General features: G+C 31.4%; 1 protein-coding gene across 7 annotated transcripts in view; it reads left to right on the top strand.

Moving 5' to 3' along the window:
* Positions 1-15,979, top strand: part of Cnksr2 (connector enhancer of kinase suppressor of Ras 2) — a 223,029-nt gene that overhangs the window by 111,870 nt on the left and 95,180 nt on the right. For 4 of the 7 annotated variants that reach the window (XM_006528861.4, NM_177751.3, NM_001374835.1 and 1 more), the window contains exon 9: positions 12,697-12,843. The exons of the other annotated variants lie outside the window; for them this stretch is intronic. In XM_006528861.4, coding sequence (XP_006528924.1) covers positions 12,697-12,843 — 147 coding nt within the window. The remainder of the gene's footprint in view (positions 1-12,696; positions 12,844-15,979) is intronic. 7 annotated transcript variants of the gene reach the window in all.

Here is a 15,979-nt window from a genome sequence, read left to right as displayed (position 1 = left end):
ATTTCTCAGGAAACTCGTTTCCTTCAGATAGACTGAATAAGTAAAATGCCTATCACAAATGACGGTACACATTAGACACTTGATAGCACTTGGCCTCCCTTCCTCTCTTCTATCCTTCTACCTAATACTGTAGTTGAACCTCTTGGAGTCCTGTTTCATGGTAGACTGCTATTATACCTAACAAATGGGTTTTGGATTAAAACAGAAAAAGGAAGCAATATTGAGATTGTGAAACAATTTAATAGTGTGATTAGTTACCTAATTTTCTTCTTTGTGCTGAAGTAAAAGGCTTATTTATGCATGATGTTTTTAATTTAATGTAAACTACCCTTTCCTCTTTTTTATTGTTACCTATGTGAGAGTAGAATAAAAATTATCTGAGTTTTCATACTGCTAAAGCATGGGTAGGTGGATGAATTACTTGAAATAAGCATGAATTATTTGTGGTCTGCAATTGCCCTTCTATCTTCTATAATCATTAAAATGGAGAGCAGTGCTTGGCTATGATGGTGCAATAAATAGTGTAATAGATTGAAAAACATAATATAAATGATGTAATCTATTCATTAATTTACCAGAATGATGATATTATGAGAATTAGCCTATACCATTCCAGATTCAACAATTAGGAAAAGGTGATGCTAAATCTTATTGTTTGGCATGATACTATATCAATAGTTTTCTATAATTTTAAAACCGTACTACTGCAGGTTGTATACAATACATTGTACAATATAAAAATCTGCTCATGTTCTTTATATGAATTTCATTGAAAAACAATTTTAAATATTTCCATGAGGGTCAATGAAAGATAAATGAATCACAAGGGCATGTGAATGCCATTGTGGTTCATATACTCAATAGCAATTGACATTCTTACCTCTCTTATCTTTTTAGCATGTCCAATTAGATGTGTGTGATTCTCCTATGTTCTTTTATTAAAATGAATATTTTGTTACTTGAAATGAAACTGGAAGTTACATGTCCATTTTCATCTTGCTGTATTCTTCATTATAAGCCTTTAAACTTTTCACATCAGCATACCTCTGTGGCTGAGAAACTGACTGCCCGATAGGAAGAAGAAAAAACTCATGAGCATCCAAGCAAAGCAGAATTCCTATTGCATGTCCTCCCTGCCACTGAAGATCAACTTCTGAAAGGCTGCTGAAAGTGCCTCACATTCATTCTGTCTGTCTCTAGTTCTCTCTCTCTCTCTCTCTCTCTCTCTCTCTCTCTCTCTCTCTCTCTCTGTCTGTCTAATGCTCTCTCTCCCCCTTTTTGTTTCTCTGTCTCCCTTTCCTCTTCCTCTCCATTTCACTCTCCTTATCCCTCTTCCTCCCCCTCTCCTTACCACTTTGACATCGTTTGAACTAGGAACTCTTCCCTCATGATGGAGTCTAAACATGTTTTTTTGCTGATGATAATGTACTTATTCAAAAACATCTGGGCACATTCCTAACAAATCTACAGGTTAATACTTTTGTTGGTATGAGTGTTCGAAGTATTTTGTCCATATTGAAAGCATACACTTTCTTTTTAGGTATAACATTTCAAAGAATGGGGTATGTACGGTAACTGATCTAGCATTTGGGGAAAGTTCCTTCAATTTTGTGTTAATACTAAAACATATTCATTGTGATTGTGAAAGGTTTTCTTGGCATTTCATGAGTATTTTGGCCAATGTGGTTCAATATATTTGGTTATCGAAGCTACCTAAATGGAATAACCAGGTTGAGATGTCAAGAAGATAGACTGCACACGATAGATTTATCATGATCACCAATTACTGAGAGATGGAAGAAAAACATAAGATAGTGTCATTTTTATTCTCAAGATGGTAAATATTACTGAGTGAGTCTGGTAAATAAAAAAAGAAGGGGATTAAAAAAGGGGGGGGGATTAAAGCAAAGGAAACAGACTGAATGACTTTTGAATTACCTGGGAACTTCATTCTAATTGTGGTTGTGCCTCTCTGATTATCTCTGGCTATTAGCTCACCTTTTTGTTCTTAAGACACAGAAAAAGAGAACATTGTTGAAGTTGGAAGAAGTCAATATAATGAGAATATATTATTGCTCAAATTCTGTCAGTTCCCCTTTAACCCTAACCACTTTCCTGGATGTCATTTAGTGGCATGTATATCATCATGATACCGTGTAACATTAGATGTACTTTGCCCTCAGTTTTCTAAGTAAACTTTGTCTTTATAGTTTTAGTTTTCCTTCCTCTCCCATTTCTTTTTCTTTCCTTCATTAAATACTACACTTCTCACATAACTATTTCTCCTCCATTCTTGCTCTGTTCAATTTTCTTTATTCTTGCCTCTTCTTATTCCCTTTCTCAGAGGAGGTTATCTTATAATCCCTTATGCCCCAAAATATTGAAAACTAAGCCCTCAAAAGGCAGTATTTTCAATATAATATTCATATAGTCACACATTACTAGACTATCGTGATTAATATATTAGCAAGTTATGTAACATATTCATGAATAAGTAAATCTTACAATAACCTATGAGAACAATATTGGGATTCTCCAGAAGAGGTATTGTAAAACAAAGTGAGTGAAATGCTATAATTTATACAAGACAAAATTAAACAATGTATCACACATTTCAGTTATTCAAAGTAATATTTGTTATTCATAATAATATTTGTTATTCATCTTGTATAGTAGTCTATAAGATATTAGCTTTTAAGTTGAACATCTTCATTAAATTGTGTACAAACTGGTTTTAAAGTGCCACTTTTTTGACATAAATTGTATCATTTATTTTGAATAATCAACTCATTACTTCATCATCCACCATAATATTTCATTGTCTTTCTATTATAAAACTAGAATTCATTCCATTAAATTCTCACATAAAAGAAATTAATTATGTTGTGCCTTAATAAAGATAACTTCCTATTAACCATTTTTTGTTTGCAAACATCTGATTTGTTACTTTCTTATTTGTACAGTTAATACTAGCTTCTCTGTGAAGAGTATACTTGTTTATTTAAGTGGTTGCAATAACTTCCTTTTATTATTAGAATACCTTTAAGTGCAAATGTACAGTTAAAAAATAGTCTAGTTACTACAAGAAATTTTAATCTACTTACAAGTAATTGTTTTGTATGCTTGAAATATATCTAGTGTCATATATTTTTACATACCCTAGATACTTAGTTTCAATGTGTATCCCATTTGCAAATTAGCATTAATACTCTCAGCACGTTTCGAACTTGTCAGTCACAGTAACCTCATCTACTCCTTCCTATGAAAAATAGGGTTGGGCAATTACTGGATAGCATTTCCCTTTCTGTTAAAATTAGTACATGAAAAAAAAATACCATTGAATACCAGATCGTAGAAAACTAAAGAAACAATAACATTAGTTGGAAATTATTTTAGCATATTTATCCCCAGTATTCAGTATCATGAGTAAATTCTGTTGATCATTGCAGGTAAAATTTCACATATGATCAGCCATTATTTCTTATTTTAATTTCCTCTCACATTATCTTCTTTCTACATTTTCTCTTCAGAGTGGGCAGGAGAAGCTGCTTTTAATTGTAATATATGGCATATACAGATGGCGGCAGCAATGGAGGGCTGCCACTGAGCTGCCACTTTAATTGTAATATATGGCGTATACAGATGACGGCAGCAATGGAGGCTATTTTTTAATTGTAATATATGGCGTATACAGATGACGGCAGCAATGGAGGGCTGCCACTGAGCTGCCACTTTTGTGTCAGTTGTCAAGAGTTCTGATAAAAACGAGTTTCAAGACAATTTCTACATTGTGCAAATTTTAAAGTAGAACTTTTACTAATAAATATTTAGAATGGTATTTAGTTAACTAAACATGCACATATACACTTGCTTTATTATGTATTGTAATATACACATATTACAATAGTTAGAAATATTTTTAAATAGTCATACATTTAAGTATTTACTTATAAATGACATTTTTAAAATTATTCAAACCAGTTACACATTTGTATGTATGTTACTTTCTAATACAGAGGTTTGGATTGCTTTTTTATTGATTTTTGATATTTGGGCTCCTAAACTAAATTTAAGCCTGATTTTTTTAGGAGTATGAGTATTTTTTCAAAAATACATAAATGAAAATTTGAGATTTTAAGATAATGAAGTATTGTTTAATTTCCTAACTTTGGTAATTGGGAGTATTATCTTTATTTTAGATAAATATTTCCATTGTATTTTTAAGAAGAAAACTTAACTATAGGAAGGAGTGGCTGAAACAGAATGACTTCAAATATATGTAGACATAATATCGTTCTGAACTTTTTTAATCATAAAAATATTGTTATAAAAATTTTAAGGTCTGTATTATTGTCTTTCTTTAAAATACGCAAGTGTTTTTTAGGAATAATGTTCTGTATTATATAGTTAAACGTTCTCTGCACAGTTTCACTGTGTTCTGTAACATGATTTCCTTCTTTCTCTTCTTTCCCTAGCAATACTTTTTAGACTCAGTTAATTTTACAATTTAAAGAACTTAAAGGGCATTACAAATGGTAGTGAAATGAAAATAAATTTTGCTTTGATTTAGTTTTCATTGCATGTATGCATGAATACTATGAAGCCTCCAAGATAATCTTTGGCCTTCAGAGACTACATTACCAAATGCCATGTTGAAATGGGAATAGGTAGACAGCAATGTGTACAAGATACTGAACTATATCCACAGCTTTGGGATTGCCTTACCAATGCAAAGATGCTGACACAAAGGGTACGCCTAATATAAGTGATATTTTATAGAAATAGAAATGCGTGGGAGAGTCATTAAAGGGGGAAGCCACAATTGCTATTTTCTTCATCCAAATTTCAAATTGCATAATCAAGATGCAAGCCCAGAACTTCTAAATGACTGGTGAACAGATTCTAAGGGGCAGAGATGAGGGAGTTATAACTTCTTAGAGTACATACATTGGCTTGCTTTATTTTTTTTTCCTCTATCTTGGCAATAAGAAATTGTTATCTTTTAGAAATGTCCCTGTTAAGTACTGAAACTCAGATCTAGACACACATTATATATACACATATTTTACATACAAGACTTTAAAATTCATGTGAAAATATTAAGTATTAAATATGTATATGCATTTAAATTATGTGTAAATTAATATAGTCTAAGTTTTAAATTAAGCCACATGGAAACAAAGGCCCTTTTGAATACTAACCACATATGCCTTGAAATATTCATGTCGTACTGGGGAGTTGCCTTTTAGCATTATAGAGGAGTAAAGTGAAGAGTTATTCAATAAACATAAAATTGTAGAGATGTATCCCCTAATGAAAATGAAATATTTAATTCCCATATTCATATTTTCAAATATCTGTTTATTTTATCTTATCCCAAGACTATCTTTCTAATTATCTGTGTAAACTATTCATACTAAAGTTTTATTTAGAATGGATAAAACTTAGAATGTCTCAGACTGCTCTCACTTACCTTTCGAAGTTCATGGAAGAACTTAAAATCACTTATATAAATATATTTTGTTAATTCTGTTATGCACATTAGTTTATCTTTGAACCATGAATAATTCCTTACTTACATTTAAAGATTATAGTATCTCCAATTGTTTGAAAATTGTGGGATTTTCATTCCCAGTTTGTGAAAGTGTGAGTGAAGGTGAGTTGTGTGCATTCAGGCTTACTGGTTCTCCGTTCTCTGGAAAACAGGATAGGTCAGAGTTCGACACTTGTGAAATGTTCGTTACTATGACATTTCCTCTAGGAGCTTCTTTTGCTAAAGTAAAAGGAAGTCACTGGCACAAAGTATCATTAGATACTTCGGGAATGTGTTAATAACTCTAAGAAACAATAGTATAATAAACACATCAGTACAAAAATTATTGGCTAAGGTTGAGAGTCATTAGTCACCATGTGATCACTTGTACAGAGTCTGGTCTCCTCAGTGTTTTTCAAAAGATAGGAAGATATTTGACTGTAGAATAACTCCTAACATCACATATTTATATAGTTTATTTGAAATTTTCTTTGAGTAAAGGTATCATTTATACATTACCATTGGGGAGGTAAGAATGGAATTGTACACACGCATATATAAATGTTGAAAATGAAACTTTTTTCTTTTTGAAGGCTAACATTTTTTAACTATTTTAAGAAATAATCATACTTTCTCTGTAACTCCACAGGCAGCCATGAAAAAGAAAAATCTCTAGATTGATATGATAGTCTTAAATTTTTAAATTTATGAGTATTTGTAAGTTTTACTACTTGGGTCAAAGAATAATATCTGCCATTTCATAATTTGGTTAAATTATTCACCATGCGTTTGAAAAACTGATAGGCCAGGAAATATTCTAAAGTCCACTTATTTTCTCTGTGCCCATAGGAATCAAAACCTCTAGTCTATACAGCACCAAAAACATTTGTGTTCTCATTCCACGCAACCATTTCTTCAGAACGTCCCCACTTACGTTTCTTTTACCCAGGAACACCTGCTGACTGCTTCAGCCCTGAAAATTTGCTTAAAAGCCTCCCTCTGCAAGAAACCAGAACTTCTGGCTTCTGATACTCAGAATCTCAGTGACTTTGGGAAATTTTAATCTTGTTTGTGTGGTACATAAAATATGCCTTGAAGTATGTGTTAGGGGTCGGTTACAAATCAGTGAGATAAGATTAGCCACTCTTCAGAACTTGTCCAATGAAATTGATGGCATTAGTTCAACATATGTGAACGTTATCTATATTAATAATCAGACAGACACGCTATGTAAAACAAATACAATAATTTTAAAAGGTTATTCTAGTTGTAAAATATTACAGGACAAGTAAAAATTTTGACCACTATTCTATTATTTGTCATAATCACATTAAAATGGATGTAATTCTAGAATAGTTAATATAAAATAATGTTTCAAATGTTTATTTATGAGGTAAATTCTATTGCTTCTTTGAGGGTAAATATTATCTATAATTGGTTAGTAGCATGTATATTACTTTTTCTAGATGAAAGGTCACTTAACCTTTTATTTTATATAGCAAATTTTAAGTGTATTATATTTAATAAAATTTTAATGCTACATCTTGATTTTATAATATTACTAAGCCCTTTTTGGAGTTTCAGAGCATTTTGTCATTGAAACATTTAGTTCTCATATTACCATATCATCTCATCAATCAACTTAACATGCTAATTGTCTATTTTGTTGTCAAGTGTATTATTTATTGAAGGGTATATCTAAACACGATACTCTGCTTTTTACTCAAAAGCCATTCTTGTGATGGTAAATAGAGAAAGATAGTAAGGCAAAATTTCACTAGTGAGATACAGTATTGCAAGATTCACATGAAGAAAATAGGGCTCTGGTTGTAAAAGAGGCATATTATGATGGGTATTGCAAGAAGACGATCATTTATTAATAGGTAAGATTTTAGAAGTGACATAAAAAGTACAAGCAGAGGGACAAATGTTTTTACAAAACACAGCTAAGAGTAAATCATGAAGCTTGAGGCACACATATTTACATAATTTTTCACTTTCAAAATCCTGTAATAGTGATCTGCTTCTTTCTACTACCTCTACCTCTCTCTCTTTCCCCTGTTCTGTCATCCATGCTCATTAAACTCTTGAAAGTTGCTCAAACTTACGATGATTGGTTGCACAGATTTCTTCACCCACTGAATTTCTGTGTGCTGTTCACTCCGAATGATAAGATTTCAGGTGAGACTAATTAAAAACTCCCCCACCAACCTCTAAGGATGGAATGGGTTGTGTTGCCCACTTTCAAAGTGCTGTACTTGCTGTAATGAAGAATTTCCTTCATGTTATTCTAAATATTTGTTCATGTGTTCATCTCTTCCTCTGGTCATTATGCTCTTTAACAGTCCATAGATTGTGCTACGCTATTGTAATCATACTCTAAGGTCCTCAAAACAATACAACTTCAGTTATTATGAGTGGTCTTAAGATCATATAAAAAATTTGAGCATTGGCAAGTCCTCACCTTCATGGAGCTCATCATTTATTATAGCAATTTTCAAATATGATGCCCAGACAGAGAGCCATAGGGTGATCAGCATATGGAAATTGGATTTAGAAAGCACATTAATTGTCCAGCCACAACCTCAGAAGTGCTGGGTCAGAATCTCTGGAGTGAAATTCAGCAGCCATGTTACTTGAAGCTACCTTTGTAGTTAATTTTAATATAAACTCATCCTTGAGAGCCAAACTTAGGAGAAGAAAAGCTCTAACGTGGAAAACCTTGAAAACTTTGAAAGGAAGAAAACATTTGCACATAGTAGTACTATGGAAATGTAAAAGACTAGAAGAAGGAAGATAGGTTATGACTCTAGAAAATAAGCACCCTCTCTAGAAATATAACAATCCAAAGAAAGATTCATCGCTAAGATCTTTTTATGATGCAAAAATGGATTAAAAGTGGGGGACATACCTTTAGGTGACTCCAAACCTAAAAGAATTATATGGGAATTGTTGGTAGTGGTGATGAATAAAAAAAAAATCAGATAATAAAGTTGTGTTTTTAATACTGATTTTATTGGAGATGCCAGAAGATATTTAAATGGAGGTGCTCTGCTGTACAATTGAACAGACTCAAATGTAAATTCTATCTATGGCATTTAATATCTTTGTAATCATGTCCCCAACCCATCAATTTTTATTTTCATTTCTTTACATGTAAAATTATCTCAATGCCTTGCTTCATTGAGCTGTTGTAAGAAGGGAAATAAAAATTAAAACAATTTCATATGAATGTTTTATTATTAAGTAGGCATTAGCACCACTGTTAGAGTATACGACTGAAGCCCTCAATAGGATCCAGAAATGGTTAGGAAGACTTTAGGGTCCTATTCAAGAAGTTGCAAATAGAAACTATTGACAGAGAAGAGATTATTGTAAGAAGAAAACATGAACTATTAGCTCCTGCAGACACTGAGAAGAAAGACAGCAGGACCATCTACATCTACACAAGTTTATTTGTCACTATCATCTTCCATGCTTTAAAATGGAAGTTCTGCAATTGTTTGAACTGTGCAAAACTACTGAAAACAGCTCTTGATGTTGATTGAGCTCTCTGTCTCAAAAGTCAAGCAATCTCTTTTTAGGTAGCTTAATTTTTTTAGTGTATTTTCCATGTTTATTCATAGTATAGTATCTCCAAACTTTATAGTTTGATTCCTTTCACATTGGTGGCTCATACTGTTGGTAAAATTTTAGCCATAAAGATGTCTTCCCTTCACTTCTTTGGACTCTCTGTCTCTTACTGCATGAAAACTTAGAAGCCAGAGAAAAGGATGTCATCATCCCCCTTCATTTCTTCAAGCATTCTCTGTCTCTTACTGCATGAAAATGTAGAAACCAATGGAAAGAATGCCATCGCTTTTCCATGTTACTCTTAAGTATTTACATCACTTAAGTCCATCGTATTTGGCATTTTAAACCTAGCCAGAAACATAAAGGAAAAAATGGAAAATTAATCTTGAAAAAATGATTACCTTCACTGTGTGTATTTTATCTATTTTGACATTTTTACACTTATATTTACAACCTTCTTAGAGCTGTGTGCTCTAATATGCTTCATTTTATCACACCTTCAGCCATGTTCTCCTATCTGTCACCTATAAGTATCTCAATAAGGTAAAGGGTAATAAATCTATTTCAACAATTCTTTGTACCTCATTGTATGACTGCAAGACTGTGGTGATACCACAGAACTCTATATGGGAATCATTTTGCCTAAACTTGTACAAATACATCACATTTGCTGATACAATTAAGGGTTAAATATGACAATATAAAGTGATAGGCACTAGAGATAGGGAATAATTTGAAATTACCTCAATTAAGATGTTCAAAAGACCAAGGAAAGGAACATTCAAATGATAACCCATCCAGTTACAATGAAGCTGTATGCAAGTATAAACAGAGAGCTGCTATAGCTAAAACCTACCTTTCTTATTAAAAGAAAAAGGTTAGGCATGGATGTAGTTACTCTTCAAACTTCATTCCCATTTCAGCATTTCCAGAATTATTATGTGAAATGGACCTAATGCTTTACTCAAAATCAGTCATGGAGTAAAAAAAGCAATCTAGTTTCTATTGAACACACCTGTTTAATAAATTTCTAATTACTTTCACTAGTCATTTAAAAATGCAATGCCATTACTTTTCGCCTTAATGCAGTGATCATTAATGATATTGCATCTCATTCTGCCTCAATACTATATCAATTTTTAACAAAAACAAGTTTTTTGCCACCATGAGAATTATTTTGTTACACACATAATTATATATTCCTTCATATGAACATTTACATAATTTACAATATTGGTTTAATTCAAATGTGTTACAATTTGTCCTGTCATTTAATTTTAATATTGAAAATAGAATTTGAGAGCCAGACATATTTACTAAACGTGATTCTTGATAAATGTCTGTTTGCTTTTGTTGAAAGCATTGGTGACATTATGTGAAATGATAGTAAGCAGGTTGGTTAAAACATAGTTAAATTATATATCCAGGTACTCTCCTATTAAATAACCTTCAGGGGTAAAATTAAAGTATATTCAAGTTAACTTTATTGTCAGAAACAATTCCACTTTCTTGTGGACAAGTATTTCTATTTTTGTTAGTTTACCCAAAAAAATATACAGAAAAGGACAAATTACGTTGAACTAAACATTTCGCAAGAAAACAAGCTACTTTAAAAGTCTTCAATTTAAACCCAGCTTGGTCACATGCTTGTAATTCAACTACATGAGATGCAAAAGCAAAAATAACAAAAGTTCATAAATTTAAGCCTACCCAGAACTACATAGCAACACATGCATCAAAAATGAATAAGTAAATAAATATATTAAATTATTTATAATTATATTATAAATGTAATTAATTGTTGAAAACTCAGTTCTTCATTGATTGTTTTAATCGCTAATTTAATAATTTAGGTATGGTTATCATTTACAAGTTGTTTATAAATTTTGTATGAAGAACATGCCTTTCTTCAAGTTTGTTATTCAATCATAGGTTTCATTAAGGGCAAGAATATGAATACCCAGATTCACCTTCACCTTGTTACCTCTTAGCTTGGACAAATGGCTATCAGGATATTACTTAGCTATCAGAGGGGTCCGAGTAGGTGTAAGATATATAATAACCCCCTCTTAGATAAAGATAGGAGGCATATGGCCAGTTCAATAATTACAGTTGATCTGCATTAATGTTCTTTTTCAAAAGAAGCGTCCTCTTATTTATACTAGCTAAGTATTATTGTGGTCATTTTGATTCATAGCCAAGATATTCATGATTTTGTGCATCATAGTACCTTGGCCCCATTTTTTTGTCTTGGTTTTTTTTTTTTTTTTGGTTTTGGTTTTGGTTTTGGTTTTTGGTTTTTGTCTTTACTGAATTCATCTGCAATTGAGTTTATCAGTAAGAGAATGTTCAACAAATATACCAAAACTCAGTCATGAAACTCTAATGGATACATTCTCGGTTACTTCTTCACAGTCTCCTAAGATCTTTGCTTCATTTGATGGCATTGTTTATTCTCTCCAGCTTGAGTAATATACGCTAGGCAAAAACATGATGAAGAACACACAAAAGACATCTGTTCTCTTTAGTCTTAGGTGCCTAAAACATAACTACATCACTATTTAGAACATTTGGTAAATTATTTTTTCAATCCAACTTAAATTTTAAGCCACTATATTTGTATACAGCTTCATTAGACTTAAGATAAAAAGGTTTTCTGTTTTAACATTAATATGAATACATTAATATGAAATATATTTTTAAACAAATAATAAATGAGTTTTAATGTTTCCTTTAAACTCTCAGTTTTACCTACCCAGTACTGCAACCTTAGTTACCTGATACTACACCACTAATCCATTTTAAAAGCAAACAAAAGTTCTATGTTTAAAAATTTTTAAAGATGATTAGTGAAATAATTTATCATGAGTATTCATTGAGCCAGTTTTTTTGAGCAGGTATTTAATAAAATGGCTTAATTATATTTAGCATATAATATAGTAAGTTTATAGGGTCATTTGGAACACCTTTCCAGTAGATGCTGCACTGGAATAACATTGCCATGTCATTTTTAAATTTATCTTTATAATATGATAAAAGGTTCATTTCACTGATGCTGCTGTCCTTGCATCAGAATGTTTCCTTGGTGTGTCAGTACCTGCTATTGGCAGCACAGTGTCAGTCTAATTAAAGACACTTGTAACCACCCATCTCTAAAAGATGGTGATGAGAAAGCATATGGTGTGGTTTGTTAGCTCAGGGCATTGCCAACTCTTCGTTTTCTGGCATGTGGACTTTTCCGTTGTACTTGTGAAGACAGCTTGGACCTAGGCTTAGCAGCTAAGCAGTATTAATGGTGATATAATTTCTTTACATTCCAAATCACTTGAATGACAAGAAATACTTTAGTCTCCGCTTTGATATGGTAAATGTCCATTATGTTGTCTCATAATTTTATGGACTCTAATGCAATAATATGGTTAATCAACAAATATAAAACTTTTTCTTGAATATATTTCTCCTGAAAATAGGTAGGATGATACACCAATTATGTGATTTCTTTTTTCTAACTAATCTTATTAAAGGGGGAGAACATGAGATCATTGAGTACTGTACCTCAATTTTATTGTAATGATTTTGCTGGTTACCAGGTGGGGTGGCAGTTGAAAAATTTGGTGAATGCACTACGAGAGGACCCGAGTGGTGTTATCTTAACTTTGAAAAAGCGACCTCAGAGCATGCTTACCTCAGCACCAGCTTTACTGAAAAATATGAGATGGAAGCCCCTTGCTCTGCAGGTAATGAAGCTTAATCATAAGTCATACACCATCATTTTAGCCATAGATTATCTCAGTAATGCTTCTTTTTTGTGCCTCATCTCAGCAGCATATGAATTAATCTTGTATGCTTTTGAAAATTTGTTTGTGAAATTATCTCTTCACCTCTTATCCTTATAGACTTAATTGTGATGAAATCTGAGACAATAACTAAAACCCAAAGAATAACACTAATTTCATTTAAAAACTTTAAGCATAATTCTAAAAATTCACAAGTTATTCCATGTCAAAATATGGAGAACAAAGTAAGAGGTTTGTTTTTGTATTATAACCTTATATTTTATAAGTTGTAATCACCTGCACTTCTGAAAGAAAGTAGTGGATAGTTTAAAAAACTACTTTAAATCAAGATATAAACTTGTAGTTTATAAAGAGTGGGAATTTAATTTTCAAATTAGCAATTAAAATTTAACTAATCTATTTCACAGAATATTTCATTTTTCACTTGTCCATCAGGGGAAGTGCTACATTAGGAGTTTTTCATTTTTCTTTATTATGAAACTTCATTATAAAATATTAGTTTAGATGGCAATAAAGTATATAAAGTTATTTTGAAAGATATAAAATTTTGTGGTTGGACAAAGAAAAAAGATAGTACATTTTATTTCAATCAGGATAGAATCCTGAAAAGATATTGAAATTTTTTCACAAATCTTCTATTTTTAAGTCAACCGACTATTACCTTTTTGTAGAAGTCTAGTTGTTTGGTTGTTTTTAAGTAATTGACCAGTGAATTTAGAATACTGACCATTTTTCAGATTAATGACCAGTGAATTTAGAATACTGACCATTTTTCAGATTAAGAAGAAAAGCTTCAATATTTCCCCTCCTATGTAAAATTTGATAATCTATTAATGCTTTTTACAAGTCACAGATGTTTTTCTAATAAGTTCTCTATTAAACTGGTCTCATGAATTATAATTTTTTTCAGTGTCTAAAACTTTACCACTTACCAGGTCCAAAGTTGGAATTATATTTGGATAATGTTAAAGCACATAAAACGTTTCAATGTTAATAACTTTATATCTTTAATGTGAAGATTTTTGTATTTTTCAATAAATTATATTAATATGTCTAAATGCAGTTGACTTACAATATCTATTTATATAAAAATATCTAATGATTGCTAAAGTCCATAGGCTATTTTCCTTAGTAGGTCACCAGATCAAAATTCTCTATCACATAATTTTTGTCTTACTGCATTATAAATTGCTTTGTTCTACTCTGGAATTTTCTATTGACACTTGTATGTCAAAGATCCTTTTTCAAAGCTTAAAGGAATGAGAACATAGAAGAGTCCCCATGCTTTCAGTTATTAGATGGTTCTCTTTAAATATGTGTACATTTCTTCCTTTTTCTATAGCAATTCATAATGGAACTTAAAACACCAAAAAGATCCTAGTTTTTGTTGATTCATATTCTCTGAAGTAGTATGTCTAGAAACTCAAATGATTATTTATTCCATTGTTAGATCTTTGGCCAGTAGTATAACCTGAAGTGAAAAATTAATGTTAAAGCAATTAAAAGTCACTTACATAACTAAGTAAAGAAATCCAGACATTAGTATTACTTATGTTATACATACAGTTGATATTTGTTCCAAGTTAGGGCACAAAAACCTTTTAAAAGTTAACTCCATCAATCCTTATAATACAATTATAAAAATTTAAGGTACTATTTTAGGTCCATTATTTAAAAGCTATAAATATTATCAAATTATTAATTATATTTATTACTTACTAGTTTATGCTGAATATTTTGTGAATTTATGTTTTCATAATACTAAAATTTGGAGAAAGGAAAATAATTTAAATAAGTACATGTGTATATATCAACACATTTGGAAATTTGCTATTTCAACTAAATTTGGGTAACCTAAAATGTATTATCTGAAATTCACCATCTCTAGATAAGCAAGGCTGTTAAGGAAAACAAAACTATTTTTAACATCTTTGAAAACTGCTTCAAACTTTAACACAGAAAAGGGGGAAAATTGGTTTTAATTAAATTCTTCCTAGTGGTGCTAAAACTGATTCTTAACACTAAGGGTGGATGCGTTCTATAATTTTACAACAGCGCCACTACCGACTGCCATGTGTTCTTATAACCTATTTTGAGGACTGGAAATGATATCATTATAGAGTTCTTTATTGATCTTAAGGCTTTAGCCTGTGCTAAAATCCATACACCCTGAAGCTTAATGGAAACTATCAGAATTTTTATAGAAAACAAACTGAGTTCAAGTTAAGGTGTAATGCCCTAAGATTTCAAACTGGAGAATTGGAATGCAGGCTGTTCCAGAGAAGAAATGTCAAATCGCAGGGTGAGGTTTGATGGCAGTTGTGGATTACTCCATGGCTTTGTTGGAGGTCATATTTTCTGAGAACCAGCCTCACACATGAAGCGCAAAAACTATTGCAGCCAACAGTCCTTTGTGTAGACACAGGTGTCATTATTATTGTTTTCTTAATTCTGGTATCCATACAGATTAGCTGGAACCAGAATGCCTATTAAATCATAAGCATTAAATATAAATCATCAATATTGAAACTTGGCAGTTTTAATTATGTTGGTTCTTTTTCTAAAGTACACCAGTAATCTAATAAGAATTAGCTTAATTAGAAGCTATACAAAGAAATTGGTGTATTTAAATCAGCATGTGTATTCTATTTTTTTTACACCAGGCTCAATCTATCTACTAACTTTTTTCAAATAAAAGTATCAATTGACTGAACATGAAGGCCAAAAGTATTGTATACATCATTTTCCATACCTAATGATTTAAACAAATATGGTACTGATTTTTTGTTTATGCCAATAAAGTATATGTATCCTAAGGTGAAGTATTTTACTTCTAAACTGATTAAAATGATAGGACCATTTAATATTAATAAATTATAATGGTAGATTTTGATTTGGAATTTCTTTGGAACTCATACCCAAATAAGCAAAAGCATACAATTCAACTTCATGCTTACAGAGCAATTTCATCAGCACATTTCATGAAACTTGGCAGCTCTTTGGATAAAATTCTATCTTCTCAAACATTGGATGATAGAACTGAAGGACTTGAAGATCCCTTAGATACAATGACCAA

Source organism: Mus musculus, chromosome X (genome assembly GCF_000001635.26).
Source record: "Mus musculus strain C57BL/6J chromosome X, GRCm38.p6 C57BL/6J".
In the NCBI taxonomy this organism is placed as follows: Eukaryota; Metazoa; Chordata; class Mammalia; order Rodentia; family Muridae; genus Mus; species Mus musculus.
The sequence above is the reverse complement of the archived record's forward strand: the minus strand, read 5'-3'. Positions and strand labels throughout refer to the sequence as shown.